The sequence below is a fragment of the Oreochromis aureus genome, linkage group 2 (assembly GCF_013358895.1).
Source record: "Oreochromis aureus strain Israel breed Guangdong linkage group 2, ZZ_aureus, whole genome shotgun sequence".
Lineage (NCBI taxonomy): Eukaryota > Metazoa > Chordata > Actinopteri > Cichliformes > Cichlidae > Oreochromis > Oreochromis aureus.
Genome location: NC_052943.1, coordinates 9,255,682 through 9,282,996, shown reverse-complemented (window position 1 = coordinate 9,282,996; position 27,315 = coordinate 9,255,682). Strand labels below are relative to the sequence as shown.

Genomic DNA, 27,315 nt, shown 5'->3' with positions numbered 1-27,315 from the left:
CTTTTTGAATGACATTTCCTCATGAGTGATTTCATTATGAAAAGATTTCCACTTTAATCTCCCCAGTGATAGTGTCGCACAATGAACAGTAGTGCATTTGAATTTGCGTAATAAAAGGTGATTTGAACAGGTTGACAGGCCTCTTATCCCCTTCCTTTGTCTCTCTGCGTTACCTATACCAACCCCCCTGAAGGCTATTTAGTGTAGATTTTAGTCCTTGTAACCGTTTGTGTAAGCAGAAGCAAAGCATAGCTGAAATAGCTGACATGTCTTGTTTGATTATGTGAGAAAGGTTCTAATAAGAGACATCAGGCTTGTTTTCCAGTACTGGTGCATGTCGAACACTCAGCCCAGGACCTATCAGGCCCGTTCTCTCGACCGGCTTTGATGCCCGTGCAGAGCAATCAGACTAATTGGCCATGGCAACACTGATGAGATATTTCAGACGGAGAGAAGAAGAAAAACACAGGCTTGGAAAACTGAAGCAATATCATTAATCACAGACTGGAATCTGCTATTAATGGTGTCTGTTTTCTATTAGGGGCCGAACACAGACGTCAAAGATGGGGATTATCTGAGCAGTGTTATGACCCCAGCTGTCCTCAACACGACCAAACACACGGGTTCAGAGTGGAGTGTGCAGAAGAGTTCACACAAACCACGGTCACCAGTCACCCAAAAGAACAAAATAACACGGCCTCATCTCTATCTGTCAAGGTTGCAGCAGAGCACCTGCAGGTGCAACTGTAAAGCTGAGGGCGTCTGTGAGAGCTCTGTATGACGCAGGGATGCCGTTTCTGCTCTGCTTGATATGTCCTGGGCATTCTTTAAATGCTTTAGACACAGCAGTAGTGCTCACTCTGAAGGGTGATGATATAAGCCTCTATCTGATTTAAAACAGGAGTAATCATCCCTCCTTTGAACAAGGCTGTCTCGACAGCTGTGAGTGTTGCACTTTTCCACTTCCTTTTTTTTCTTTTTGTCAGTTGGGTCATTATGAGTATGACATTTGGTCACCACACAAAGTTCATTTAAGCCTATGTTTGCTAATATAGCTACTTGGGGGAAGCACACATGAGCACTGACGTAATTATGACGTTACCTTAGCAAACAGTTTCCATCTAATAGATACAGAACAAGATTTAGCATGTTTGTAACCAACAGTGTTGGTCAAGTTACTTGGAAATAGTAATTAGTTACTAATTACTTCTCCAAGGAAGTAATCCCATTACTTTACTGATTACTTATTTTCAAAAGTAATTAGTTACTTTATTACTTAGTTACTTTTTAAAAAAAATGATACACAACCTGAATAGGTAAGAAAGCAATAGACCTTTCAGCCCAATTCTATTTTTTCGGCATAATCCATCATATAAAATTGAGTCAAATAAAAAAAGTCCCTTTATAAAACTTGTTTTATTAGTTTTAATCTTTTAACTCTATGCATCAAGCAAAAATGAAATTATATGCAACAGTCTTTGACATGAAGAAATTTGTTTACCATTTAAACCTATTTTCTGCATATTCCAGCATATGAAACAAAATCATATTTTGTGCTTACACTCACTCTTTCAAATAGATTCAAGTAAAACACAGCAAAAACTTAATAAAATCAAAGATTCAGCAGCACTAAGTCCTGTTGTTCTTAAATCTATTTTCACCTGTTTAGCAGGAGTGGGGATGTCAGAGGTTTGCCTGGTGCCGCAGCGGTAATGTCAGTGGGGGGATCCGCGGTTTTCTCCGTGAATTTCACATTCCTGTGTCAGCGTGCTCGGTGCTTGCTCAAATTTGAGGCTTAATTTGTCGCTGTAGAAAGAAGTTTTCTTCCCACACAGAGAGTACAGCGGACACTAATGTTTTTGTCACTTTTTACAGAATCAAACTCAAAGTAATGTCAGTACTTCCAAGCTTTAAACGCTGCATGGTCGTACGCTCTCCCGCACTCCATATTATCCATTGTTGACCTACACACGTCTGTTGCTGCCGTGAATTGTCATGAGACACTCTCACAAACAAAATCACGGTTTAGTAACGCAGTAACGCAGTGTCCTTAAGGGAAAGTAACAGTAATCTAATTACTTTTTTTGCAATAGTAACTCCTTACTTTACTTGTTACTTGAAAAAAGTAATCACATTACACATTACTGCCCATCTCTGGTAACCAAGCAGCAAACTACAAAATGAAGTCGATGCCAAAGTGCAAAAAAAATGAAATTTCCTCAGAAGACAGTTTTGGAGAAATTTTGCCCCATCGTGATGGTGACTGGCTGCACAGTAGGTACTGATGGGAATGAGGCTCAAAGTTTGCCGCTGTTTCGTCTTCATCACCGAAGTGAACTGAAAGACTTTTAAGAGCCTCTGATGTCATAGGGTGAGAAACAGGGTACAGCTTGGATGGGTCATTAGGCTGTCACAGGACTAACATATAGAGACAAACAGCCATTCACACCTAAGGTCAGTTTAACCAGTCCCCACGCAGGTTGTTCAGCTGTGGGAGGAAGCCAGCATACTGAAAGAAAACTCCACAGTCTCAGTTTCAAGCTATACAAAAAGGCTCAAAGCTGTAGCTGAAGTCAGGATCTTTTATAAATTATACTCTTGTAGCTAAACAAAGCCATGTTCAAAAAACACCAAAATCAACCAAAAAATTAAAAATGTGATAGCAAACATCTCAAACTTAAGGCTTTAAAACAGTTGCCCAGTAACGAGTGAATGAAGTTCTGCTTCCTCATCCAGCAACAGGCTTTTTTTTAACCTTTTGCAGGTAGAAAGCTTTACATTTTTATCTTTGTTTGTGAGTGCTGAGGTTGGACTGGAATATCGCGGGGCAGGAAACATAAAGCAACGAGCTTAACGGTGATAAAAATCTCCATGGAGCTGAAGTTCAGGTGAGTTCAGCTCCATAATTTCTATGGATTTAATTGATTATTAAAGCAGCTTTAATAATCAATTTACTCAGCACTGAGAATGAGAAGCATAAAAAGCTCCACAGATTGCTGCTCTGAGCTTTTTTTGTTTTTATGATAGCCTTCATTAGCACAAAGGCAGCCTGGCCTCCTGTGTCACATACAGTTCTGATCATCACTGCGGTCCTATATAGCCATTAATCAGAAAACAGACATTCTTCACACACCCCGCTTTACTAAAAAAGAACTACCTCAAGTGGAAAGTTTGTTATGCAAATGTGTTGAGGGACTGCAGGGAGAAGTGTCAAGTGTGATGGATGTATGGCTAAAAATCTAAATATTTCGGCTGCTGTCCCAGCTCCTGGACTCAGTCCTGTTGCACTGTTGCACTGGATGCTTGCTACTTGCCAGAGGGTGGGGAGAGGGATTGAGGGTACACAGGAGCAGCGTGAACCATACCCCTCCTTTCTGTGTCGCTTTCTCTTTCCTCCCCCCATTTGCAGTCCCCGACTTTGATGTAGCACTGTTGGTTGTGCCATATTTTTCTTGGCTATTGAATTCAAATGGAAAATCCAATGTAACAAAGTTCTTGCCACTGCCCAAGTGCATAGATTTAGCTTTTTATGTGACTTTAAAAGATGGAGGAACTATTTGAAGGTGACACTGGCACTCTAATTTCCCCCCCTAATCCCTAACTTAACACAGAGCTCTTTTGCGAATGAGAAGTCTCTTCCACACTCTAGCTAATGCTGGAGCTGTCCTTTGTATGGAGGTAGTGACATCATCACTCCAAGACACGTTCATTATCAGCCACCTGATGACATGTGAGCAAGTTGAATTTGTTGTCTTGGAGACAGAAACACTGCAGTATATACAACGCATATCTCTGGCCACAGGACAGCAAAGCCTGGTGGGATTTTACACGCAAGTCTCACGGCTTGAATTTTGCACAAATGCTTCACATCAGGAGCTTATCGCTAAAACAATAACTGACAAACGCAAAGTGGAGATAAGTTAAGAAAAACAGCAGTCGTGCCACTCTTGGTAGCCTGAAATCAATCCAAGCCAGACGTACAACAGTTGCTCAGAATATTAGGCTTACAAGACGATCCAAGAGCAACATGTTTCTACCCGCTGAGTTACTGTTTTCCATCAATGAATCACACACACATTACGAGGAATTTGTGTTTGCACTCTTTTGACAGTAATTACTTATGTTGTCAAATTTATAATAGCATTTCGGAATTGCATGCCATAGGAGGCATTAGGGTTACAGTAGGTATAGTCTGCAATGTGTGCATCTATGAGCAACGGGAATATTTTGGACTTCACCAACTAGATGAGGATTTACAGCCATGCCGAGACCCGGAGGACCCCAACTAAGGTTCTGTTTGGACCTGCGAGAATCTCTCTCCAGGCAGCTGTTGGTCTGGCCGGTGGCTCCTGACAGCAGTGGGACTGTAACACTGGATCCAGTACAGGGGAGACAGATGCAGCTGCCAGGGTTTACATGACACTGCCAATGGAAAGATGGAGCATTTAAAATAAAATACATCAGTGGAAAGACCAGCAGTAAAACTAGCTTTCCCCTACTGATAAAAGGTGCTGAAAAAACCTGCAAACAAAACAATCTCTTGGCACTTTGTAATAAAACATCACTATAAATTTCTCATTGATTAATGGCTTTCCTGTGGCAATGCTAGGCAAAATTAGAGACGAGACAAGTGGTATTTATAAAATAGATTAATTAATAAAATAATTATAATTGCCATGCTTTGATTAACTCCTTTGTCTATTACTTTAGCCGAGCCTGAAATATCTCAACAGCTATTGAAATGATTGCAGTAAAATGTTGAGCAAACATTCATGGTGCTCAAAGCCTTCTTTTTCCAGCTATATTTACACTCACAGGCTACTATATGTGTCCAGCTGCTCACTAATGAAAATTTTTAATCAGCCAGTGACATTTAGGGATGATCAGAGGGTCAAGATGACCTGGTAAAGTTCAAACTGAGCATCAGATGGGGGAAAAGAAGTTGTTTATGGGATCTTAAATGTGGCGTTGTTTTGTTGGTGCCCGATGGGCTTGCCTGAGTATTTCAGAAACTACTGGAATTTACCTGCACAGGTTGTTCTCTGAAAAAGAGAAAATATCTAGTGAGTGACAGTTCTCTGTGTGAAAATGTCTTGCTGATGTCAGAGGTCAGAGGAGAATGGTCAGACTGCAACGGTAACTCAAATAACCATTCGTTACAACCAAGGTGTGCAGAAGAGCATCTCTGATCGCACAAACAGACGGACTGCAGCAGCAGAAGACCACACCGGATGTCTCATCTGTCAGATAAGAACAGGCTCACCAAAATTGATTTGATTTCTGCTGTGACATTCAGAAAGAAAGGATCTATCCTGCCTTGGATCCATGGTTCAGGCTGCTGGTCGTGGTGTAATGGTGTGGGGGAAATTTTCTTGGCACACTTTGAACCCCTTAGCACCAACTGAACATTATTTAAACAGCATAACCAACCATTTTTTTCATGTTCCCTCTGTAATAACAGATCCAAACACAGAATAAAAAACTGTCCAAAGCTGAATGTTCAACCAGTAAAACCTTAAACCTAAACTTTTGGCTGACAGATATCAGAATCAATCAGAATCAGAACACTTTATTAATCCCAGAGGAAATTATTAGTTATTAATTATTAGTTGCACATACACCTAAACTTCAAAAATGCAGGTTTTAGTCTGCCATTGCTTAGTCGAGTGCAGCCAGTCCAAAACTCTACAGCATGGCTATTAACTGGCACATGCACTCAAGATCACATATCCCCCATACTGGCATCCTTACACTGGCTGCTAGTCAGGAGTGATTTTATTGTTTGCTCGTAGGGCATTGCATGGGTTGGCGCCTCCTTACCTCTCTGATCTTTTAACTTTGCACACTCCCTCTAGACAAGCGAGGTCTGCAGAGCAAATGCTCCTAGCTGTCCCAACGCCTTGGCAGTAGCTGCTCCTAATCTGTGGAACAAACTGCACCTCCACATCAGGTCCTCTCCAACATTAGACACTTTAAAAACCCATCTGAAACCCCATTTTTATTCTTTAGTTTTTATTTTATTCGTGTTTTCTCACTGTATGTCTCTATTTTTAAAAAATCTACATATTTTCGTGTTTTTTGATTCTACTGGCTGTACAGCCCTTTGGTCTACATCTGCTGTTTTCAAAGGTATTATACAAATAAACTTGACTAATGAAAAATTTAGCTGCTGTTGGCGTCATGCAGATTTTCGTTGGTGGTGGCTACAGCTGATTACAACAGTGTGAACCCTCAGGCATGAAGCTGCATTGTACAAACTGAGAGGAAATTTCTTAGCAATATGAGTAACTTCCAAGACACATGGCTTATGTATTATGTTCTATTTTTAAAAGCAATGTCAGCTAATGAAGTGTTCCTGCTGGCACAGGCAGTGATTTGAAATGGCACACGGGCCCATTTTCTGCGCCTGCCTGCCTGTCTTTCTGTCTGTCTCCACTTCAAAGGCATGTATGTATCAGATAGAGCGACCGGTCCAGGTTTCTTGGGGGTGCAGACAAGGTCAACAACATGTGCTATGACTACTAACCAGCCCCCTGCGGCTCCAGACTGCATCTGTTACATTCCTTGCGAAACAGAACAAAACACGGTCACCGAGTCTGTTTTGGTAACCCATAGCATGAAACACATTAGTGCCTACATCGGGAGGCTTTAAATGCAAAAGGTTGGGATTACTTAATGCCATTTACAACTCAGTAACTGTGCCACCTTTGGCTGCCTTCTCTCGCTGAGCTGGGAGCTCTGACTGCATTACTAAATCAATAAGCCCCTTTCCACTCCCATATGCTTTCGATTTGCTCCGTGTACCTGGATCTTTCTTTGTCAGCGCCCCGACGCTCATGTATCTTCTAAATCTCTTTCACCTATGCTTTGTTTACCCTCCTGTCTGCTCCGCGCTCTCGTTGCTCCTCAGCCATCTTGTCCTTTTTTCATCTCTCTCCCACATTCATCCCTGTCTGTTCTATTTATTCCACTCTCACAGTCTGCCTCTCTGTCCCCGTGTGTTAAATTGGAGCATGGAAACAGATTCCCTTAAGTACCTACTCTGGAATCTCCTACACGATGATAACTCCAGACCCTTTCCGTGCAGAGCTGGGAAAAACAGTCAGCCCGAACTCAAATTCGAGTCTCCAGTTTGAGACTTTCCTTGACTATTTTGAAATGTAAATTGCTGAAAATTTAGACGGTGTCACCTCTTTACTCGCTGCGTTCATCGGAATATTTACGAGCATATAATTTTGGATAGAATTCATTTGTGAAGGGTTCAAATGGGGGTACTCATAAATTACTTCTACAGAGGAGACAGATGAGCTGTTGTCACCCAGATTTTCTTTTTATGCCACATTACTGCGCTGCCTGAGATCCGTTCCTTGCAGGATCTGGCTCGGATGGATCTGAGCACATCTGGTACCAGACTGCTTGAGACACTTGAGATGACCTTCCAAGCAGACTCTTAGGTGAGCACAGACAGCGACTAGCTTGTCAGAGAGATGATAAATCAGATTTTCTTCATTGTTGCCAAGTGCCACCTGGATTTTTCATTGCTGCCTTTTATACAGTAGGCAAGGAGTCTGTAAAGTTTATGAATAGTTCCATATCATTAATTCTGAGAGCAGTCACTCTCTCTCTGTCTGTGTATATATGGGCAGAGCAGTGTTTATTCATTAGGATGAGTGACAGACACCAATGGTGGAAGAAGACTGATTCAGTCCCATGTGAACCTGACGTAGTTGCGTCAGTAGGACTGGATCATCAGAACCCAATGAGGCCTTCCACTGTCTACCTCAATCTATTCCCTGCTGCACCATTAGTGAGTAATCTGTTTTCTGAGGGGGACGGGAGATGTTCTTGCTATTGCTCTCATGCGTTCTCACCGCATGCCCGGAATCTGAAACAAGTGGATACAAAACATCCAAAAGGGGAACGTATTCATGAGTACATTTTTCCTTGTATTATGTATATTGTGACTGTGCACCGCATGGAAAGGTGGGCATACAATGCAGGGCAAACAGCTTCTAACCCTGAGAGATGATAGACTTTCCAGCTGGCCTCGGTGTCCAGTGCAGTACTTTGTTTTCTCTGTTTGTATCTCACTGGTGGCACTTAACAACCGCTTCCCTTTCACTCAGTCAAATAAAACATATTGATACAATCTATTGTCATTATGGAAAGTTAACCTTAGGTGATGAAAATGAGCTTAGATATAAGAGGCTTGCCTTTTGTTCTCACTATCTAAGAGGACCACATCAGACTTTCCACTTTCGGTGGCGTAGAGGTGTTTACATTTATACTGACTGCTTCCAAAAAAAAGGGCACTTCAAAGTGACAGAGCTGCTTCAGTGCCCCTTTGATTTCCCCAGCCAATATTACCGTGTGGTTAAACACGCTGTGTTATTTTATCACTTGATGAAATTCAATTAATTGGTTTGATGACAGGCACGGAGATCACGAACAATGATAATGGTGAAAAACAGTTTTTGTTTAAATCCTGCCAGCATCAAGGCAGTGAAAAGAGCTCCACGGACGACTTCAAGGCACACGGTGTGTAATGAAATGCCTTTATTAAAACGCATGCGGTCCTCCTTTGTGGCGTGGCCACTGAAATTTCCATGATTGTTGAAGACACAGAGGTCTCCACCCTTGAGCAGATTTATTTTCACACATGCTGGGTGAGGTGTCTGCAATTCCTCCCTGCCCTGTCATTGTTTGTTCTGCTGTTAAGTGTGAATATGAGCAGAGGCTAGGCAGAAGTATAGCCCTGTTTTGAGGGCTTCTCCTGCTCGGCTGAGTGCCGTTTGCTGATGTCACACCAACTCAACAGCTTTCCAGACGTCTGAGCCCCGCCGTATCCATCGGTGGGGTGAGAACGAGACCTTGAGGCTATGCAGTTGTCCTCGGAGTCTGACGTCAAAATGCAGAAACGCGTGCATTATTCTCCCCGATTCCAACCTGGCTTATTCATACATGCATAATGCATCAGAACAAGTTTCTAGACATTTCTCACCGCAGTGCTTTGGTGTTAATAGGCTAATAGTGGACTGGATTAAGTCCTTTTCTGGGTTGTGTTAAACTAAATTGCAGATGACGTGCGTGACCATGTTCTGTGAAGTCATAGCTGTGTTTTCTTGTACTGGTCTGTCTCTGTAATTACTCCTGTGCTCATGGCTGATTTTTGCACACATACCTTTTGTCTGAATGAGGGCAACTCAAACCAACAACTCTTCAATCACCTGGACGCACACCAATGACAATATGTCAAGATGAATGCAGACTTTCCAGTGTGTGCTGCTGCATACTGACTTCAAACGGATGCACACATGATGAACTCCCCGTCCAGACGCTGAAGCATGCAGGGAATGAAATGGAAATCAAACTCAATACTGCATCATCTCGTGGCGTTTCAAAAACCGAGACAGACATGAAGCCTGCAAACACACAAAACTAATAATACCACCGTTCCTCTTTCTCGCTCTTCCACACACACGCATATATACAAGCTCTGTTGCTCCCTCACATACACATGGAAACACACACCTCCCAAATGAATCACCCTCCCAAGTGCTTAGCATCATCAGCATTCCCTGAATCAGCCGTGACTGCAGAGCACAACTGCATGACATGAGAGTCTCAGGGGTCAAATGAAATGCACACTCTAAGTGCCACTTCATCTTCAAGGCATAACAGTGAGCAGCGGCTCAAGAGCGAACTCGAATAACGCTGGATTGTGTCAGCCATTGTGCTCCTCTCGCCACTTAATAAGCCTGCATGGTAGCTCATTGTGAAGCATGGTCCTTTAGCACTTTTCTCCAGCCACGCATGACTTCTCCCCAAATGGGCTCTTCTCCAGCCCCTACTGTCTGTTTATGTAGACTGCCACCAGGGCGGCAAGGAATGCACTTCCAATACGATCTGCTCGCACACATCTCTTAGATGAGGAGTCTGCCTCGACTTGCTGATATGAGCTGGGGGTTTTTTTGTTGTAACTTTTACACAGGGGTAAATGTTTTGATTAAAAGGCCGTTACTATTTTGCTAGTCACAATGACTTTGTAGTGGAGGGGTTTGCTGCCGTGCTGACGGATGGATGGCCGCTCCCTGCCTCCAGTGAGCGGTTGAATCAGAGAGGAGCTGTCATCACCGGCCTGCCGACACTGTTGCTTGAACTGAGAGGAGGGCGGGGTAGTAGAGGGGGGGGCAAAGAGAGCAGGAGTTAGATGGAGAGCCGGCGAAGGACGATGTGCTGAAGCGGGAGACGAAATTTAGGGGAAGGAGAAGATGTAGGCCTTGAAAAAGCGAGAGGGGGAAGAACATGTGGGATGGAACAGAAGAGGTCAGTATTGGGTGCAGCTCACCTCACACCCCAATCCCAGAAGGCACTGCAGAGAGGGAGTCTGCATTACGTAAAAGGGGGGAAAGCAGGTGGTACTTTCTACGCAGTCCTGCTGTGGCTGTTAGTCCACGGTTAAATGCTCCAGTCATCTGGGGGTCCCATAACATGGTGAAAATGGGGAGACAATTACGCATTGTGTTGATCTGACACGTCAGAAGATGACGGCATGCCATAAAACCTGAGAAGAAAAGGCGTAAAGGGCTGAAGCAGCATCTCTGTGATGGGGTGGATGAGGAGGGGGAGTAGAAGAGACTCGCACAATCATAAACAGACATCAGTTTCTGCAGAACTTTCTTTCTTATTTTCATATCTCACAAAGATGAGCCTGAAAAACACAAATCTATGTTCAAACAAGTTTAATTCCTGGTATAATTGGATTCCTTGATGTTCACCCACAGTCATTCATTATGAAGCTTTAGTGCCCTTTGATGCCAAGACCTGCAGTCGATGAACACGACTAATGAGCTCCCATTAAACCAACATTTGACTACATGCAAATTTGAGCTTGTAAATAGAGCAATCAGTAAAAGTTGTAGCGTAGTAAACCACACAGATTATGCCTGCAGTTTTAAAGTAGTCGTGCAGTGCCTCCTATTGGGCACTCCTGCAAAGTGCATGTGGTGTTTGGTGCTTTTGTCACATTTGAATTGAAAACCTCACCTTTATTTTCTGTTTTGCATATATTTCAGAGTGTTGCAACAACCAATCACAGACACAATTTTAATAAATAAAAGCCCAAACAGCTGAGGTGCAGCAGGTTTCTGCCTCCAATACACTGCTCATCTTTTATTTTGGTTTCACTGCAAGAATGTGATGAAGAAGCTGTAAGTACTTAATTTCCAAAACAGAAAAAACACCTGACCTCTGTCACCATCTCGAGAAAGCTGGAGATGCCACACTCCCGTCCAGCTAATAAAACTATAAAACAGCGGCCTGTGCCCATCAACTGCACCAGCAGAGAGAGACCAGTGGGATAAACAAAGCAGTGGAAAGGCTGGCTCTTACAGGGCTAAACCTGAAAACCCCTGGAGACAATCCTTTTTAACCTCCTCTGTGAGAAGCCGAAGCAGTAAACTCTTACAACTTCCACCTCGTACCTTGATTGTGTAACAGGAAACTAAATTATGACTAAAAGGCCGCACACCGAGGCAACCAGGGGGAGATCAGCGGGCTCGCATTTACTGGAATACTGCTCAGATGATTCCCAAAAATACACGACACGACTGTTTCAGCTTTATTTTATGTGAAAGTTAACACTTTAAGCAACACATTAATAAGAAACAGCAGGAGAAGAAGTCATTCACTGAGCCTTGTTTAGCAGAGAAGGCGAACATTATTCTTTATGTTAAAAGCTAATGAATTGCAGCAGCAGTCAGGTCTTACCTTCAAACAATGCAGTCTGACTCGGCCTTGGCAGGTCAAAACAATTAGCCTAAGTAATTTCGTGTAAGCATGTGTGAGGCCTGCAGTTATTCTGACAAAGATACAGCTGTTCTACACCCTATAAATGAAACACTTCGGAGTAACAAGGGGGCTAAATTGGAAGAAAGTGCTCTGTTAATGTTAAGTCACTCCTAAGGTGAGGTCCAGCTGGGGACCTGTGGTGCGTGTCGTCGCACATTTCACTCCTTTCATTTCTACATCAGCTTCTATGACCTAATTTCAAATCGTGGAAAAAAGAAAAGTGTAAAATCATCCTACATCCTGGAGTTTGTTTTCTGAGTAGTATTAATAAACTGATTTTCTGATGAAGACAAAGGTTAAATAAATAAATGTTAAAAGCATACTCTCTTTCATTTTTAAGGTTTTTATATCAGGACATACAAAACAAGGAGGTCTTAGGTCATCTGATGTAAAGAAAACCTCAGATGAACTACAAAATGTGACATATTACAGCATGTTGTTATTTATTTAAATTAAGCCAACATTATTTAAGACAAAGCAGTGAGTGAAAAACTCAGTACACCCTTGCTGCTTCCATATGAATTAAGAGTGTAAGAAGGTGCTGTTAATCTAATGTACTTGATTAATTGATTATCAGCAAGTGTAAGGACCTCTAGTCTGATATGGAGCATTCAGGCGTGTGTTAAAAATGCCAAAGAGGAAAGACACCAGGACTGATCTTAATGAGGCAACTTTTCCAACCCATTAGTCTGTCCAAGCAGACGCTGACGTCCATGACGCTGTGTCCTCATAAACACAGCGTCATGGCTTAGGTTTGCAAATCATATCTAACCAAATCCCAAGACTTCCGTGATAATGTCCCTTGTGGACCAAAGTGGAGATATGTCAGCATGGGCAAAAAAGAAGAGAATCAATGTACTGCAATAGTACAGTCAAGGTCCAGGCAGCAACCTGAGTGAAATGCTGTGGTGGGAGCTTAAGAAACCTGTGCTCAAACAAATGTCCACAAACCTCAATGGACTGAAACAATGGTGTAAAGAAGAGCAGGAACATCTTCTCCAAAACGATGTGAGAGATTGATAAAGCCATACAGAAAATGATTACTTCAAGTAACTGCTGCTAAAAGTGATTCTATGAGCTACTGAGTCGTTGGGTTTACTGAGTTTTCCACAATTTTATTTAATTTTAAACAAAATGGTACAGTGTCACGTCACATGTTGTTGTTCAGCTCAGGTTCCATTTATCTCATTTTAAGACCCGGTTAAGCTACAGATGTTTTTTTTTAATTGTTTTTTTTTTTTTTTTTATTAATGTGAAACCTTAAAATTGACATAGCTGTCTTCTTACCAAGACTGTACCTGAGGGTACTTTGACAGGATACATAAGGAAAATACATTGTTGTGTATTTTTCCCAAGTTTTCTGAAGTGTGATATTTTGAGCTTACGTTCTTTGCTTGCTTGCAGAAAAATTAGACCTTTCCAGACACTCTGTCCTGTGACAGAAGTAAAAGTCCAGATGTTACTGATAACATTAATAACAAAAGGGCCCTGGAACCGAGGCAACAAGACATAATTGTTTCATCATTATTTTTTACTATTTTCAGCTGGGCCGGGGTTTTTTTTTTTCGAGGGTACCATTAAAATGTGTGTTCTTTTGTATTTTTGCTTTTTAATGCGGCTTCTTATAATAGGATTTATGTTCTTTAATTATTGCTAAACATTGCACAGTGCCAATAAACCAAACCTAACCCTGAGTTGACTGGAATTTGCCATGTACAACAGCTGTTCCTTCCTAAAAAAAAAAAAAAAAAACCACACAAAAAAACCCTTCTAATGTGCCCATCAAGCATATTTGAGTAACTCAACAACAGTAAAAGTAATATTTACCTAAAAAAAAAAAAGAAAGAAAAAGAAAGAAGGAACACTAGCAAACGGTAACTTCAGTGCAGTGAATCGCTCCCCGATGCCACCGATGGACAAATCCCAGGAATAGTAGTCGAACGCGGAAGAGAGCGGAGCTCAGATGGAATATGGCTCTCTCCAGAGGTTTGAGATGCTGTCAGAGGGTTTTCTCGTGGATACCTGTTCTTATTATCACCGCCGTTGTCTTGTGGTCGTATTACGCCTATGTCTTTGAACTATGTCTTTGTAAGTATGGCAAACTGTGTTGGTTTCTTGCGACTTTGATCGTTTAGGTACAGACACCGCAGACTGCCGCACAGCGGTGTTGACATAACGTTATAGAAAGAGCAGGAAGTGGCTTCGGGTGTGTGCGTTCATTTACTTAATATACAATCAGATTCTCATTAAACCTAAACTAATTTCCCATTTTCCCCTACAAGCTCAGTGGTAATTCCTGTTTTTATACCAAAACTGTTGTGCTGTTATTCCTCTTAGCTAACTACAACCTGACAGTCTGGCTAGTCGTGTTAGCCGGTAAATGCTGTTTCAGTAAACAATAAACAAACTAGTGTTAGCCGACACAGTTAGCTAGACTGTTGTCAGTCAGCCAGCTTGGGTGTATTTCTGAAATCATGTTCTTGTTTTAACAGTTACAATCACCAATACACTGGAAAAAGGTAAGCTACCCTCTCGTCTCAGTGTAATGTGCACTGTTGAACCATGAACTAGAATAACACCGGGCTTGTTTCTGATATATTATGTATTATGGTGATTATTTCTTGTGCTTGCAGTGGCCTATTTGCTTTTATTTCATGTTTGCTTTGTGATGTTCTCCTGGACCTACTGGAAGTCAATATTCACCCCTCCTGCGTCCCCATGCAAAAAGGTCTGGAGAGCTAACCTGAATATCACCAATTAACTGTGGCCTATGCTGAATATGTTGCATGCCAATATCTCTCTGTCTGCTTTAGTTTCAGCTGTCATACTCAGACAAGCAAAGGTACGAAATGGAGGACAGACCAGATGCTCAGAAGCAAATCCTAGTTGAGATTGCAAAGAAGCTTCCTATTTTCACTCGAGCACAATCTGGAGGTAAGCTGTGAAAGCATGTGAAATGCTTTTTTTCTTTTTATTTTCTTTCTCCACCTTATTTGATATAGAGTTGGGGGGGGGGGGGCTGCACTAACAAGGCAGGTATATTAGCCGCAATCCATCATCTCACACATAATCTGTGTGTGGTGAATGAAATAGGTGAGAGCAATTAGCTGTGTGTGCGCTCTGGAGCATCTTCAGCCAGAGTAATCAGCCAGTGTATCTCTTTCATTAATGCTGATTGGTAAGACTTCAGTTCTGGGCTGCAGGAAGTATTTGAAGGGCAAGCTCAGCTCAAATGTCGTCCATTCAACTCGCCATCCTCTTGTCTCCAGCTATCAGGTTCTGCGACCGCTGCCAGGTGCTGAAGCCTGACCGCTGTCACCACTGCTCCGTCTGTGAAATGTAAGACACCTTTTCCTCCCCAGTCCATTCATCTGGAGATTGAGAGAGGCAATGAGATATTTGTTGGCCAGGGACTGTTGTGATAATTAGAGGATGTTGCTTTTGTTTGCCATGTCATGTCTTGAAGACATTATTCCAAAGATCAATCAGTGCAGAGGTTTAGCAAAGGGAACGAGCCAATAGCTGCCAGTGTACATGTTAAAGAAAGCTGTAAGAAAAGCTGGCCTACCATGAAAAAAATGGCATTAAAATAATGTAGAAACCTTGTCTTGCTTTTAAGGTGTGTCTTAAAGATGGACCATCACTGTCCCTGGTAAGTTGTGACCTCTTCCTCTTCGTCAGTGTTTAAATGTTGAATAAATATTTTGTTCTGAAACCGAAATGTCTTTTTCCTTTTAAGGGTGAACAACTGTGTTGGTTTTTCCAACTACAAGTTTTTTCTCCTTTTCCTTGCCTACTCTATGGTGTACTGTATATTCATTGCGGCAACAGTCTTTCAGTATTTCCTCAAATTCTGGGAGGTGAGTGTCATTCTTGCTTTATGACTCATATTCACGAGTTGTCATAATGTCATTTTAAAGTCCTTATAGTCAGCAGTATTGCATTTCCGCAAGATTCAAGCATTCTGTCATAGTTTATTCTCAGGTTTCTAGCGCTCCCATTTCTCTCTTTCCCAGGGGGTCTTGCCAAATGGGCCTGCAAAGTTCCACGTCCTCTTCCTCATGTTTGTGGCTCTCATGTTCTTTGTCAGTCTCATGTTCCTGTTTGGCTACCACTGTTGGCTTGTGGCCAAGAACAGATCCACATTAGGTGAAAATTTGACGCATTTACTGATCAAACCCATCTTTGATTTCCTTTTTAAGAAATTGATCTCATTTATTTAATAAATTAAGCACACATTTAGTCCATTAAATATGGTATGGAGAATTGAAAGGTTGACAGGGGGAACCTAACTAGTTTCATATCTGTTTTTTAGAGGCCTTCTCAGCTCCGTTTTTTGCCAACGGACCAGACAAAAATGGCTTTAACGTCGGCATGCGCAGAAATCTGGAGCAGGTATTTGGAGAGAATCGGAGATTGTGGTTCATCCCCGTCTTTACGAGGTGAGTTTGTTGTCAGGAGGCAGCTCTTTGATTTCTGTAACAAAGTGATGGCATTTTGGCATCTTTACACTTAAGTCTTGGCCCTATAGTTCGCAACAGAGTGTTGAAATACACAGAATTAATTCAAAGAGTGCAATGTGTGCCAAAGCCAGTACTCACAGAACATGATCTGGATCCTCACCAAAAGCTAATGGATACTTTCTCTGTTCACTTCTCCACCAGGTTCATGGAATTTGGCCTGTTAGTTTTTGCATAATGTTGTGGACAAACAGGCTGAGCGAGTGTCTGTACCTCAGCTTATTGCCATGGTGGAGGAAGAGTTAGAGATCAGTACAATACAGTATAATGATTTAAGTAGTACACCGAATATTTGAAGTATAAGGGATATGAATAATGGATGGTGAACAATATGACATTGACTTCAGAATACAGAGTAGTTTTTACATCAAGCTGCAGTGGAGCTAATGAATAACATGCATAGTGAAGAATTTGATCAATGGTTGGAACTTACTTAATAGTTAACTGGATCTTTAACAAGCTTCCATCTGTTTCTGTACCTCTTATATGTCAGCCAAGGGAATGGCCACTACTTTCCTTTGAAGAACCGGAGCTCTGAATCCCAGAACCCCTTATTAGCTAACGAGGACATGTGGGAAGAGTCAGATGATGGGTCTGAGGAGGGAAGCTTGGGTGAGTTTATTTAAATTCTGTCATATTTAAAATGCACAGAACTGAAAACAGCTTTTTCTCATTAATGCCCAATATACTCTATATCCTATTCATCTTATATCACCAGCTGTCATGACCTGCTGGTCAACATATCTTCACAGTAGCACCTGATCCATGAAATATATGGCTCTTGGCTTCTATTTACTATAGATGAGATTGCTGGTGCTAGAGACACAAGTAGTTTCCTTCCAAAAATAATTGGCTCTAATACTTTTGCTTTTTTTTTTTTTTTTGTAATCCATTAAAAACCTCTTAAGAGACTAAATGCTTGAGTTTTCTCCAGAATCTGTTAGTATCTAATTACAGTTATCTTTTGTGTCATTTTGACCTTTGTAGTTGCTCTGCACTGTGAAATTTAAAAACAAAAATAAAGGGTGAGTCATATGAGTCACAGGCAAATGCTTGCAGGCATCCGGTGACTTTTACTGTATTTTCTAAACAAATATTTTACCCACTCTATCACCTTCAGGTCTTACAAAAACAAGTAATAGTGTCCAGTGAATACTTGTGCTTTATAAGTTACTTGTGCCTGTCTCTTATTTATGTTTTATTCCTATGAAAGTCATATTTATTGCTCAAGTGTAGTGACAGATAAATATCCATTCAGAGACCCAGACTTTTCCGTAACTTGACTTTCTAAATATGGAATGCCTGCACTGAAACATCCAAAAACAAACCTTGTTGGAGGTTGCACAGTAGGAGCAATAAGATGGACAGGGTTTGTAACCTTGGGCTAACGGAGGAGGGGATGGGACACAGTAACGACACCATGCAACGGCAGATTAGTTCAATATTTGTTCATTTGAAATGACCTTAGGGCTTCACTATAAACTGCTGCTGTGTTTATATTCTGCTACCACCTGCTGGTCACATGAAACACACTGTTCACTACCAGCTGCATCATTTACAACAAAACCACAGAAAAAATTAATTTACATGCTGATTTTTTTTTTTCTTTTTTAATCATTCCAGCAGAGGATGTGGACCCCTCTGTTACCATAGAGATGGAGGAATAATTTACACTGGTAGAGACCCGGACTTGTATCGCACACACTGTGTATTGAGAGGTAAATGCATTCCAAATCGCGAGGACGTTCAGACACACCGAAGGGGCCCAAACGAGAGGATTAAGACCTGCGTTTGGACTGTCGTTGCCAACTCTACCCTGATGTTTCACATACTGATGAAAAAAGGAACTCATTCGATGACCAGTGGAAGCATCGCCTCTCATGTCATCATAATCATCATAAAATTTTATTTTTGGGGCAAGTCAAGTGTTTCCTGTTAAAGCAACTGATTTCTTTTTTTTTTATTACAAAGCAAATATTTTGCCTGTATTTGTTATTCTTGACAGAGCACTAAACCTTTACAGCTTCTGTCTGGCAGTGTGCAATTTTACAGGTTTCTGTTTGAGAGTTAAGCTTACAGTGTTGCACCTTATGGTTTCTTCGGTGGGGGACGGGAAGGGAACTCGTACTCTTCAGGCTTCAGAAGTCTCATAGCGACAGAGTTGTCTACAAGTTTGAGGTTTACAGCATTTAAACACAAGATTTGACTTAAACATATTATTAAAAAGCTAACTTAACCCGAGCCTTACTAACAAGTATTCCTGTTTTTGGAGTCAGTATCTCCTCGGAATGTATCCTCTTGCTCACCATCATCCTTTTGAGTACATTGCACCAACATTTTGGGCACTTCTTGCCCCTTTATGGAGTGTTTTATCCTCCCTGTTGCAGTTAGAATGTCATTAGCTCAGTGTCTAATCACAATGGTGACTGTAACAACAAGACAAGCATAAATTTGGTCATAGCTAGACCTGATTATATGTTACATCTGAGTGTTATGGCAAACTTGATGTGTCTATCAGTGGAGTCATATTCTGAATATACTGTATATCATGGCTTCAAAGCTGTTTGCTACATTGATTAAGAAGAATGCAGTGATTGGTTAGATTTATGTCTGGGGTTTGAGCATATGAGATTTACTGAGACCTTTTTTTTTTTTTTTTTTTTAATCTAATCAGTCTTTTTTATCATTAGCTATCCCTGGGAAGATAACACTTTGTGGAAACAGGGGATTAAAAATTGCTTTTGTTATAAACACATAAAATGCATATGAGAGGGCATAGGTTCTTCTATGTCTGTTTTTGATCTTTTTAGATAAATACATTGTACATATATATATTAACTGATCCTCATCAACAGGTTGGTAGAGGGCAGTGATCTTCTGCAATATAACGTTCTGATTATTTTTTTGTTTTTTTTACCTGTGTTTATGTATTTTAATACCAATCAAAGCTAATCTTATTCAGATTGCTTTTGTGTATTTAGATGGTGCACCTGGCAGAAAACCAATTCCTTCACTGAGTAAACCCATTTATTCAGTCATGCATAAGAAGTTGGGTTTTCACCAGATGTCTGTACAGTTTTATGTTGAACTTTAAACTTTTTGTCAGATCAGTTTTTCCCCAAGTTGAGTGAGCTAAACTAAATGCTGCTCATATCTAAGGAAGGCTTCTGTTCATTTTACTGAAACTGTAGGTTATTTATCAGGGATATGTGAAAGCTTGTATAAAAACATTGAGAAGGATGTCTGTTGAGTGTGTCATTTAGTCTTTTGTCTATTTATTGTTATAAAAGTCTGCCTTTTTTTTCTCGTTTACCGAGTTTGAACCATACCTTCTGCAGGCAGTGTCTGTATATTTTGTTCTATTGCCGGTAAGTGAACTATTGAAGTAACGTACTTTAATCAAACAGGACATTTACAACTTCAGAAGGCAGGAGTTCAATGTTGCTAGAGCACATGTGGTCCCCTCTTTAACCCGTCTTTGGAGTATGTGATTGTGGTGCTTCCCTTTTTCATCACGTCAAAACTACCCATAGTTTCATTTGCTGTTCTCTTTGTAAACAAATATACATTCTTTATTGATCCACCAGATGTTGTAACATGCAGAATAAAATGATCCAAGTTGAACTCTTTACATGGTTCTGTGTAGTCTTTTTATAATATGACTATACACAGACTATACACTATACATCAGTTTTTGAACTTTGTAAATGAGAAGCAGTACTTCGCACAATGAGGAGAACATGACGAATACATTGCAAAATATATTAAAAATACAACCAAAACTATTTGCAGATCATGTTCCTCGGGTTGTCCTCCATTTAGTCGGTGCCAAAGTACCTCTGTCCGAAATGTGTTGGAGCCACTGGGTGGACTTCCGTGGTCAGGATTGTGATATCTGGGAACTCCTGGATTATAGATTTTGCTCCTAGAAGAAAAATGTACAGTTGGTTCACTTTCTGTCTGAAACCTAAGCCACTGATGTGCTGAATTAACAAAAGCAGCTAGCAGCCAAAACCTGAAGCTATTCTGAGGTAAGGCTGCCATGAAATGCCAGTTCATGACCAGGATGGAAAAAAGCAACCATCTTAATTCCCACCATCCTCAGCTGTACTGTGGTGAGGTTAAGCACAGCTCAGGTAAGCTGATAAAGGGGCCTAAAGCTTAAGAGGCAACAACACTGATATATCCTCACTTTTTAGGTTTATACAGCAAACATTAAAAAGTAGATGCATATTTACATATTCACCTGTTCCAAAACAAAATTATTATTTATCTGGCATTTGGCACTGTTTTTGTTTCTACCAACCCCCGAGGGGAATAATCTACCTTAAGTCCACTATGTTCATCAGCTACTCCACTTGCTACCCACTGTGGCTTTTAAGTGCTTTTTTGTTAAAGGCAGCTGTCTGCTGTAGCTGCAAATGGAGTGAGAATGAACCAATACTAAACAATGAACTGAAACTCACTATAAAGTACTGTCAGCTAAGCAGAGCTGCAGGGGATCCTGTCGGTTCATTACAACTCCTTTAACACTGTCAGATACACTGTTAGTATAAAAAATACTAATTATAGATTATTAAAAATAATGTAATGGTAACACACAATGGTCTCATTCCACATGACAATGAGATTACCAACATTGGTGTCCAGGAATCACTCGAATCATCTACTTTATTATTAGGTACACTAGTATTAAGTTGGAGCCGCTTTTGCATAAGGTGCTGGAAACATTCCTCAGAGATTGGAGTACAGTTAACTCACTGTCTCTAACCAGTTTGAGATGACTTGAGCTTTGAGATCCTGCTGGAAGCAGCCACCATAACATGTGCACACTGCGGTTATAAATGGATGGAAAATGCTGACACTACCATCCAAATGCCGCCGCAAAAATAGAGACTTATCAGACCAGGTGATGTGTTTCTCAGACTTCTATTATCCATTTTTTGTGAACTTGTGTAAACTGTAGCCTCTGTTTTCTGTCCTTAGCAGACCGGAGTGGCAGTGTGGTCTTCTGCTGCTGTAGCCTATCTGCTACAAGGTTCGATGTGTTGCACATTCAACACATCATACCTTGGTTCTAAAATGTCTTTTTGAGTTGGTGGTTCCTTCCTCTCAGCTCAAAGCAGTCTGACTTGTGACATCAACAAGGCATTTTTAGACCGTTCTCTGTAACTCTAGAGATGATCGTGTGGGAAATTCCCAATAGATCAGCAATTTCTAAAACACTCAGACCAACCTGCTTGACACCAACAACCATGGAATGTTCACCTTCATCACCTTTCTTGCCCAACTTGACATGGCTACATGCACTGGGTTGGTGACGTGATTAGCTGATTACATACTTGTGCCTGTGAGCAGCTGAGCACCTGTACCTAATAAAGCGGCCACTTTTGTATATAGTGTAGACCAGGGTTTGATTACCTGGTAAAAGGAAATGTCTTTAAAAAGGCTTCATCCCCTCCAGAGGACTAAATAGCTTTTTATATTTTAATGGCAACATGTGCTTAATATATCAATGTTTCATATATTTAGGTGGAATAAATCCATTAAACATCAAGACAATCTGGCCCAAGCTAAAGTAGAGAAAACTATAAACGTGCAGAAGTTACATAGTTTGCTAGTGACCGCTGAGCAAGACTTCAGATCAGCAGTGCCACAGAACCTCATTGTAGTTGGCAACAGTATGTTTTATATAGACACTGATGCAGCAGAAACATGAGTGGAGGAGCAATAGAGGACAAAGTGTGTGATCTGGGAGGTAAACAAAACCGAGCTGGTGGCGACTGCACTTGTGTTGAGCTGTCTGGCTTACCATGAGGTGTGGAGAAGAGGCTGAGCAGGATAATATGTTTGGGTTGGACCCCGTGCTCTATCAGCACCCTCACAGCCTCAATCACAGTGTTCCCTGTACCTGCAGACACAGAACAGATAAGGTTTGCTTCACATTCCTGCTTATTATGACAAATTTGCTGACTCATCTCAAGAATATGTGACAAGCCGTAACAGATTCCCAAAGCAAACTACATAATTGCATTTTTCCCAATTCATCTATATGCAACTCATGCATTATGAGCATCTTAAAAGGAAAGGAAAGTGATTATGTGCTGATTGATGTCCCCATGAGTCTGGACAATTGACAGGCTTTAATTTCACATCCAGTTAGCATGCATCAATGAAACCATATGTTCCATCATTCTGACATTATAAAATATACCTTGAGCCTAGCTTGGCCACATTTTTTTAAAAGCTGAGAACAGAAAAATGCTGCTTTGTGACACAGGGAAACCGGGGCTATTAAGATACTATTTTTGTTGGCCCTCATTATGTTATTCAGCAGCCTGGTGGCTATCTCCCAGGCAGTGTATAATTACCCCCATGAGAACTATAATTATCAGAGCAGTGTGAATGGGCCGGCATGATGTGGAAATGCAGACTTGGTGCTGAAGGTCAACTCAAGGGAGATTTTCCAAAATGAATAAATACAAAAAACTTTTTTTTCTTTTTACACTTGCACAGAATTGAACATCTCTTGACATTTACGTGCTACTGAAGGTGACAAACTGGAGTCACCAGTAAGAAAAAACGAGCTCAGCCATCTTGTTACTTACTGAGAATGGGGTACATGAGCAGCACTTTTCTTCTATACACATCTGGGGGGAACTTGGCATAGTAGACCTTGGCTTTCTGTGTCTCTTCGTCACTCTGTATGAGGATCTTGCCAATGCGGATAGAGCGGCAGCAATCACGGAGACCCTGCTCCATGGCCTCGCCTGTGAGAAAGCACATGAAACGCAACTGTGGTTGAAAGGTTACTCAAATATATTTGTTGCTTGGGGTTAGTGTTGTCTTCATCAGCGGGGATTTCCAGCAGACCTGCACCTACATGTGTGTTGCGTCTCATTTCTCCGGTAAAACACGCTCACGCCATGTCGGTTTGTTTCAAATTACAAGAATAATTATCAGCAGTGCTAATCATAAAAAAAATTCCGGATTTTCCTAAACCCAGAGTCACCTAAAACATTGAAGAAATATAAAGACATGACTGGTGCCATTTAAAAAAAAAAAAACACACACACACACACACAAAACAATGCTATATCTAAATGCAGAATTGCCCGCTTTCCTCCACAACTGCATAGAAAAGTTCACACACTGTAAAGCATTCAGTCTTCATTACATTACAGCACTCTACCATGACATGCTCAAAGTCAACCCACGAGGATGTGTCAAGACATGACTGTGGTATGGAAAACAATAGAAACGGTGTTTTGACTTAGCTGATGTGTTACCTTTAAGGTACAGTGTTTGAGTTTTATACTTCCTGTGTTTTATTCTAGCATGATTGTCAACAAGGCAAAACAGGCTTTGCAGACAGCTATGGTAACAGTCTCATTAAACCCAAAGCATAGCTAACAAGTGTCACTTCTGGTTGTGTGGTCTGTTGACAGCGAAGCCTTCAGAGACTGCTCTCTACAAAACTAAAGACAATGCCTAGCATAACGTTTACACAACTTAGTATTCAAACAAGAAAGAAGTCTATGATCCAGTGCAAATAATAACCGAGCAAGAGCAAAACAGATGTACAGTATGAGTACACGGTTGCATGGAAGACTTATTATGTGTACCTAGGAAAGACACTAATTTGTTTTGATAGGTGTGCTAGAGCAGGTTTAACTTACCACTCCTCATAATGCTGACTCCACAGTTGCCTCTTTCAAACTTGACACCCTCATACTTGTACCCTGAGGGAAAAAATGAAGCAGAAACAGTCCCAAAATGTAGCTGTTCTGAAAACGCCCACGCAGTCATATAATGGTGGGAGTTAAAACACTCAAACACTGGAGCCCACTGGTCAGAACTAAGAACTCTGTTTTTGTCTAACCTAGTCTTTACACCTGAATAATGACTTTGTTATTACAGAGAGATCCTCCTCACCTGTTGGTGTTGTCACTGTGCACTCAGAGTAGGGGAGCTGGTTCAAGCCCTCTTCAACTACAAGCCTGATCTGGTTTTTTACAACACAAACAGACTTTATTTATAAAATCTTCACACTCTTAAAGTCATGATCTGTATTAAAGTCATGATCTTACCAGTCGGTCCGCACAAAACACAAAATCTCCTCTGCTGGTTGTCCTGAAAACGTAAATATGAGTTTGATTAGATCATTTTAGATCAGGGGTTGGCAAACATTTACTATGACAAGGGTCATTTTCAAGCAATTCTTAACCTGATATTTGCAATGCCTATTTATTTAAGCCATTTGTTATACAGTCATGTGAAAAAGTAAGTTTCCCCATGACTATATGTACTTCTTTAAAAACTTAAAGGATACCCCATGATTCAATAGCTTATTATTTAACAGTAATTGTTTTTCTGTATGGTGTTTTAAGTCTCTCACATCACTGTGGAGGAATTGTGGCTCACACTTATTTACAGTGCTATTTGTTCATTGAGGTTTGCAGGCATTCATATATGCACAACTTTCTTAAGGTCCTGCCACAGAATTTCAATAAGGCTGAGGCCTGGACTTTGACTGGACTGCTGCAACACTTTTAATCTTTTCTTTTTCAGTCATTCTGTTGGCGATCATTGTCCTGTTGTGTGACATCAAGCTTTAGCCCATGGCCTGACATTTCACTGTAAAATACTGGCATGTGGTCGACTAAGTGAATGCAATGTGCTCAGGTATATAGCTGCAAAATAAGCTCAAATCATCACCCCTCCTCCACCATGCTTTACAGCTGGTATGAGGTATTTGTGCTGATGTGCTGTGTTTGGTTTTTCGGAAACGTGAACCCTGGACCAACATTTTGTGGTTTGTACAGATCAACTTTGAAAACCTACGCCCCCCTCTGCTGGGTTAATTTTAAAGAGAAGATGTTTTCTCCTGGCAACCCTTCCAAACAAACCAGACTTGTTCAGTCTTTTTCTGATTGTACTGTTGTGAGTTTTATCATGCTAACTGAGGCCTGTAGAGTCTGAGATGCAGCTCTTGGGAGTTTTTTTACAGATTATCTGAGCATTGCATGGTCGTTAACACACACTTGAATGCTCCAGACCAGCAAATTGCCAAAACGTGTGCTTTTACAAAGGTCCTGACAGTTGGTGATGATCAGGTTATCAGCAGTGCATAGTGCTGTGAAAACTCTTTTTTACATGACTGTATGGGTGTCATTTTTTAATTCTTATCATGTGTTAATGAAGAAGCCACCACCTATTATGTGGAAGTTTGCCTATCAAAATACCAATAACAGTAAAAATGCAAATCTTTTACCACACATGACTACTTTTAAGTGGGCTATTCATAATTAGTATTTTAACTTTGCATTTTCATTACAATAATATCATTTTTTGTTGCATTTATGATCTATTTTTTTAAGCCACTGGGAATCACCACATGCGTCTCTGGAGCTGGTTGATACTCAGCACTGCTCTGATTCAAATGATCTTATTACTGCTTCAATTTCATCTCTTTTTGTGTGAACAGACGACGACTATTCCTTTTTGTATCAGGTAAAGTAATACGAGGCCATAACTACACAAGACATCTTAACAACTGTAAGATATGTGCTATTTTATGTTGGTTCTTTTGATACAATAAATTATTCTCTTCTTGAAAGGTTTACAAAAACGCTGTAGCTGAAACTGTTATGATAGTTACTGTGACGTTTCCTTGAAGAAGCATGGACAGTATCGCACATAAAGTAGTTTCTTTACCATGTTGAGTCATCATTGAAGCTATATGGGTCATATATCAACTGACTAAATCTGGAAAAAATTTCCAGTCTGAAAAATTCCCAGGGTGATGATAAACTCAAATTTGCTACATAAAGTCAAGGTCGGAGATATTTGGCCTAAAAAAAATGTGATTTACATAATTTAAGTAGCTCTGCGGATGTAGCTGTTTGAAAATACCCCCACCGTGGTCACAACCACTATGAATATGGCCTGTGTGTCAGTAAATAAGAGCGGGGGACTCACTTGTCTCTGATTATTGTCTGTAATTCACGGATCTGGTCATTCAGAGGAAGCAGCTTAAGCTGGGGTCCCAGGTTGTCCTGGCTGTCAGGCTGTGTTGTGGCATCACTTGGTTCAGAGTTGGATACTACTGCAGGCACACTGCTGTTACTGTTTGCAAACCGAACTTGCTTCATTGGGTGCTCCTGGCCACTGCTTACACTGTTCAGCTGCTGATTGTGGCATGGCATCCTGAGTAAAAGCAAGAGATATCTATGCTAAAGTCAGCTAGCTTCTTTCCGCTACGCCACACACGTACTAACGGTGTGTCACAAGGAACGCAACGTGCTCTGCCGTTAGCTTCAACTCTTAAACTTCGAGTAGCTACTGCACAGACACCCCCCGTTAGGACTTCACTCACAGATGTACAGACACCGAAACACGTAGTGTTAAAAAACAATTCCTTGCCGTTACTGCTGGCTAAAAACAAAACAAAAGAAAACGCAGCGATTAGAAAGCCTGCACGCCCGCTAGCATTGACACTGACAACGTTAAAGAAGGCCGGATATGACGTACCCGGCGTGTTGACTAACTGCCCTCCTTCCTCATACAACATGGCGCTGATGTTGGCACCGCTGAAATGCGGCATTCACATTCAAAAACGAAAACTAGCGCTTCTCATTCGGCAGACGAGCTCGTATCATGTTTGGAATAAAAGTCGTAATGAGCCGGGGACTGGCCATACACGCCAAAGCACATATCCGGTGAGTCCGGACGGGGCTGGTCAGCGAGGACACGGTGCTTTTAGCCACCAGGCAAGGGCAGAGAAAAAAAGTGTTTCTAAGTAACTTTCAGGAATGATACCTAGATAGCTGGTTTGTGAGAGAGACAGGCCGGTGTCATCTGTTAAAAGAGCCGTTTTGGGTTTGCTTTAAGTAGCTGGCTAAGTAGCTAACCCTGCATTAACTTAACGACTTAGGTTACTCAT

The 27,315-nt window shown here is 41.1% G+C and overlaps 3 protein-coding genes across 4 annotated transcripts in view; 2 read left to right on the top strand and 1 right to left on the bottom strand.

Moving 5' to 3' along the window:
• Positions 1 to 13,679: 13,679 nt before the first annotated feature.
• On the top strand, positions 13,680 to 19,994 carry zdhhc15b (zinc finger DHHC-type palmitoyltransferase 15b). Its single transcript, XM_031745160.2, has 11 exons — positions 13,680 to 13,938; positions 14,343 to 14,369; positions 14,484 to 14,578; positions 14,664 to 14,784; positions 15,120 to 15,189; positions 15,470 to 15,502; positions 15,590 to 15,710; positions 15,867 to 15,999; positions 16,166 to 16,292; positions 16,864 to 16,982; positions 17,994 to 19,994. The coding sequence occupies exons 1-11, from the start codon at positions 13,821 to 13,823 to the stop codon at positions 18,035 to 18,037; spliced, it is 1,008 nt and encodes a 335-aa protein (XP_031601020.1). The 5' UTR covers positions 13,680 to 13,820; the 3' UTR covers positions 18,038 to 19,994.
• Positions 19,904 to 26,877, bottom strand: uprt (uracil phosphoribosyltransferase (FUR1) homolog (S. cerevisiae)). Its single transcript, XM_031745162.2, has 7 exons — positions 26,352 to 26,877; positions 24,461 to 24,503; positions 24,306 to 24,375; positions 24,050 to 24,112; positions 22,979 to 23,140; positions 22,183 to 22,281; positions 19,904 to 20,295 (listed from the first exon to the last, which is right to left on the bottom strand). The coding sequence occupies exons 1-7, from the start codon at positions 26,576 to 26,578 to the stop codon at positions 20,189 to 20,191; spliced, it is 771 nt and encodes a 256-aa protein (XP_031601022.1). The 5' UTR covers positions 26,579 to 26,877; the 3' UTR covers positions 19,904 to 20,188.
• The window catches only part of abcb7 (ATP-binding cassette, sub-family B (MDR/TAP), member 7), a 26,247-nt gene continuing 25,506 nt past the window's right edge, over positions 26,575 to 27,315 (top strand). Inside the window, exon 1 of one of the 2 annotated variants that reach the window (XM_031745159.2) lies at positions 26,575 to 27,091. In XM_031745159.2, the coding sequence (XP_031601019.2) occupies positions 26,603 to 27,091 (489 nt within the window). In that variant the 5' untranslated portion in view covers positions 26,575 to 26,602. Of the gene's footprint in view, positions 27,143 to 27,315 lie in introns of both variants that reach the window. The other variant, XM_039616941.1, reaches the window with a different exon arrangement.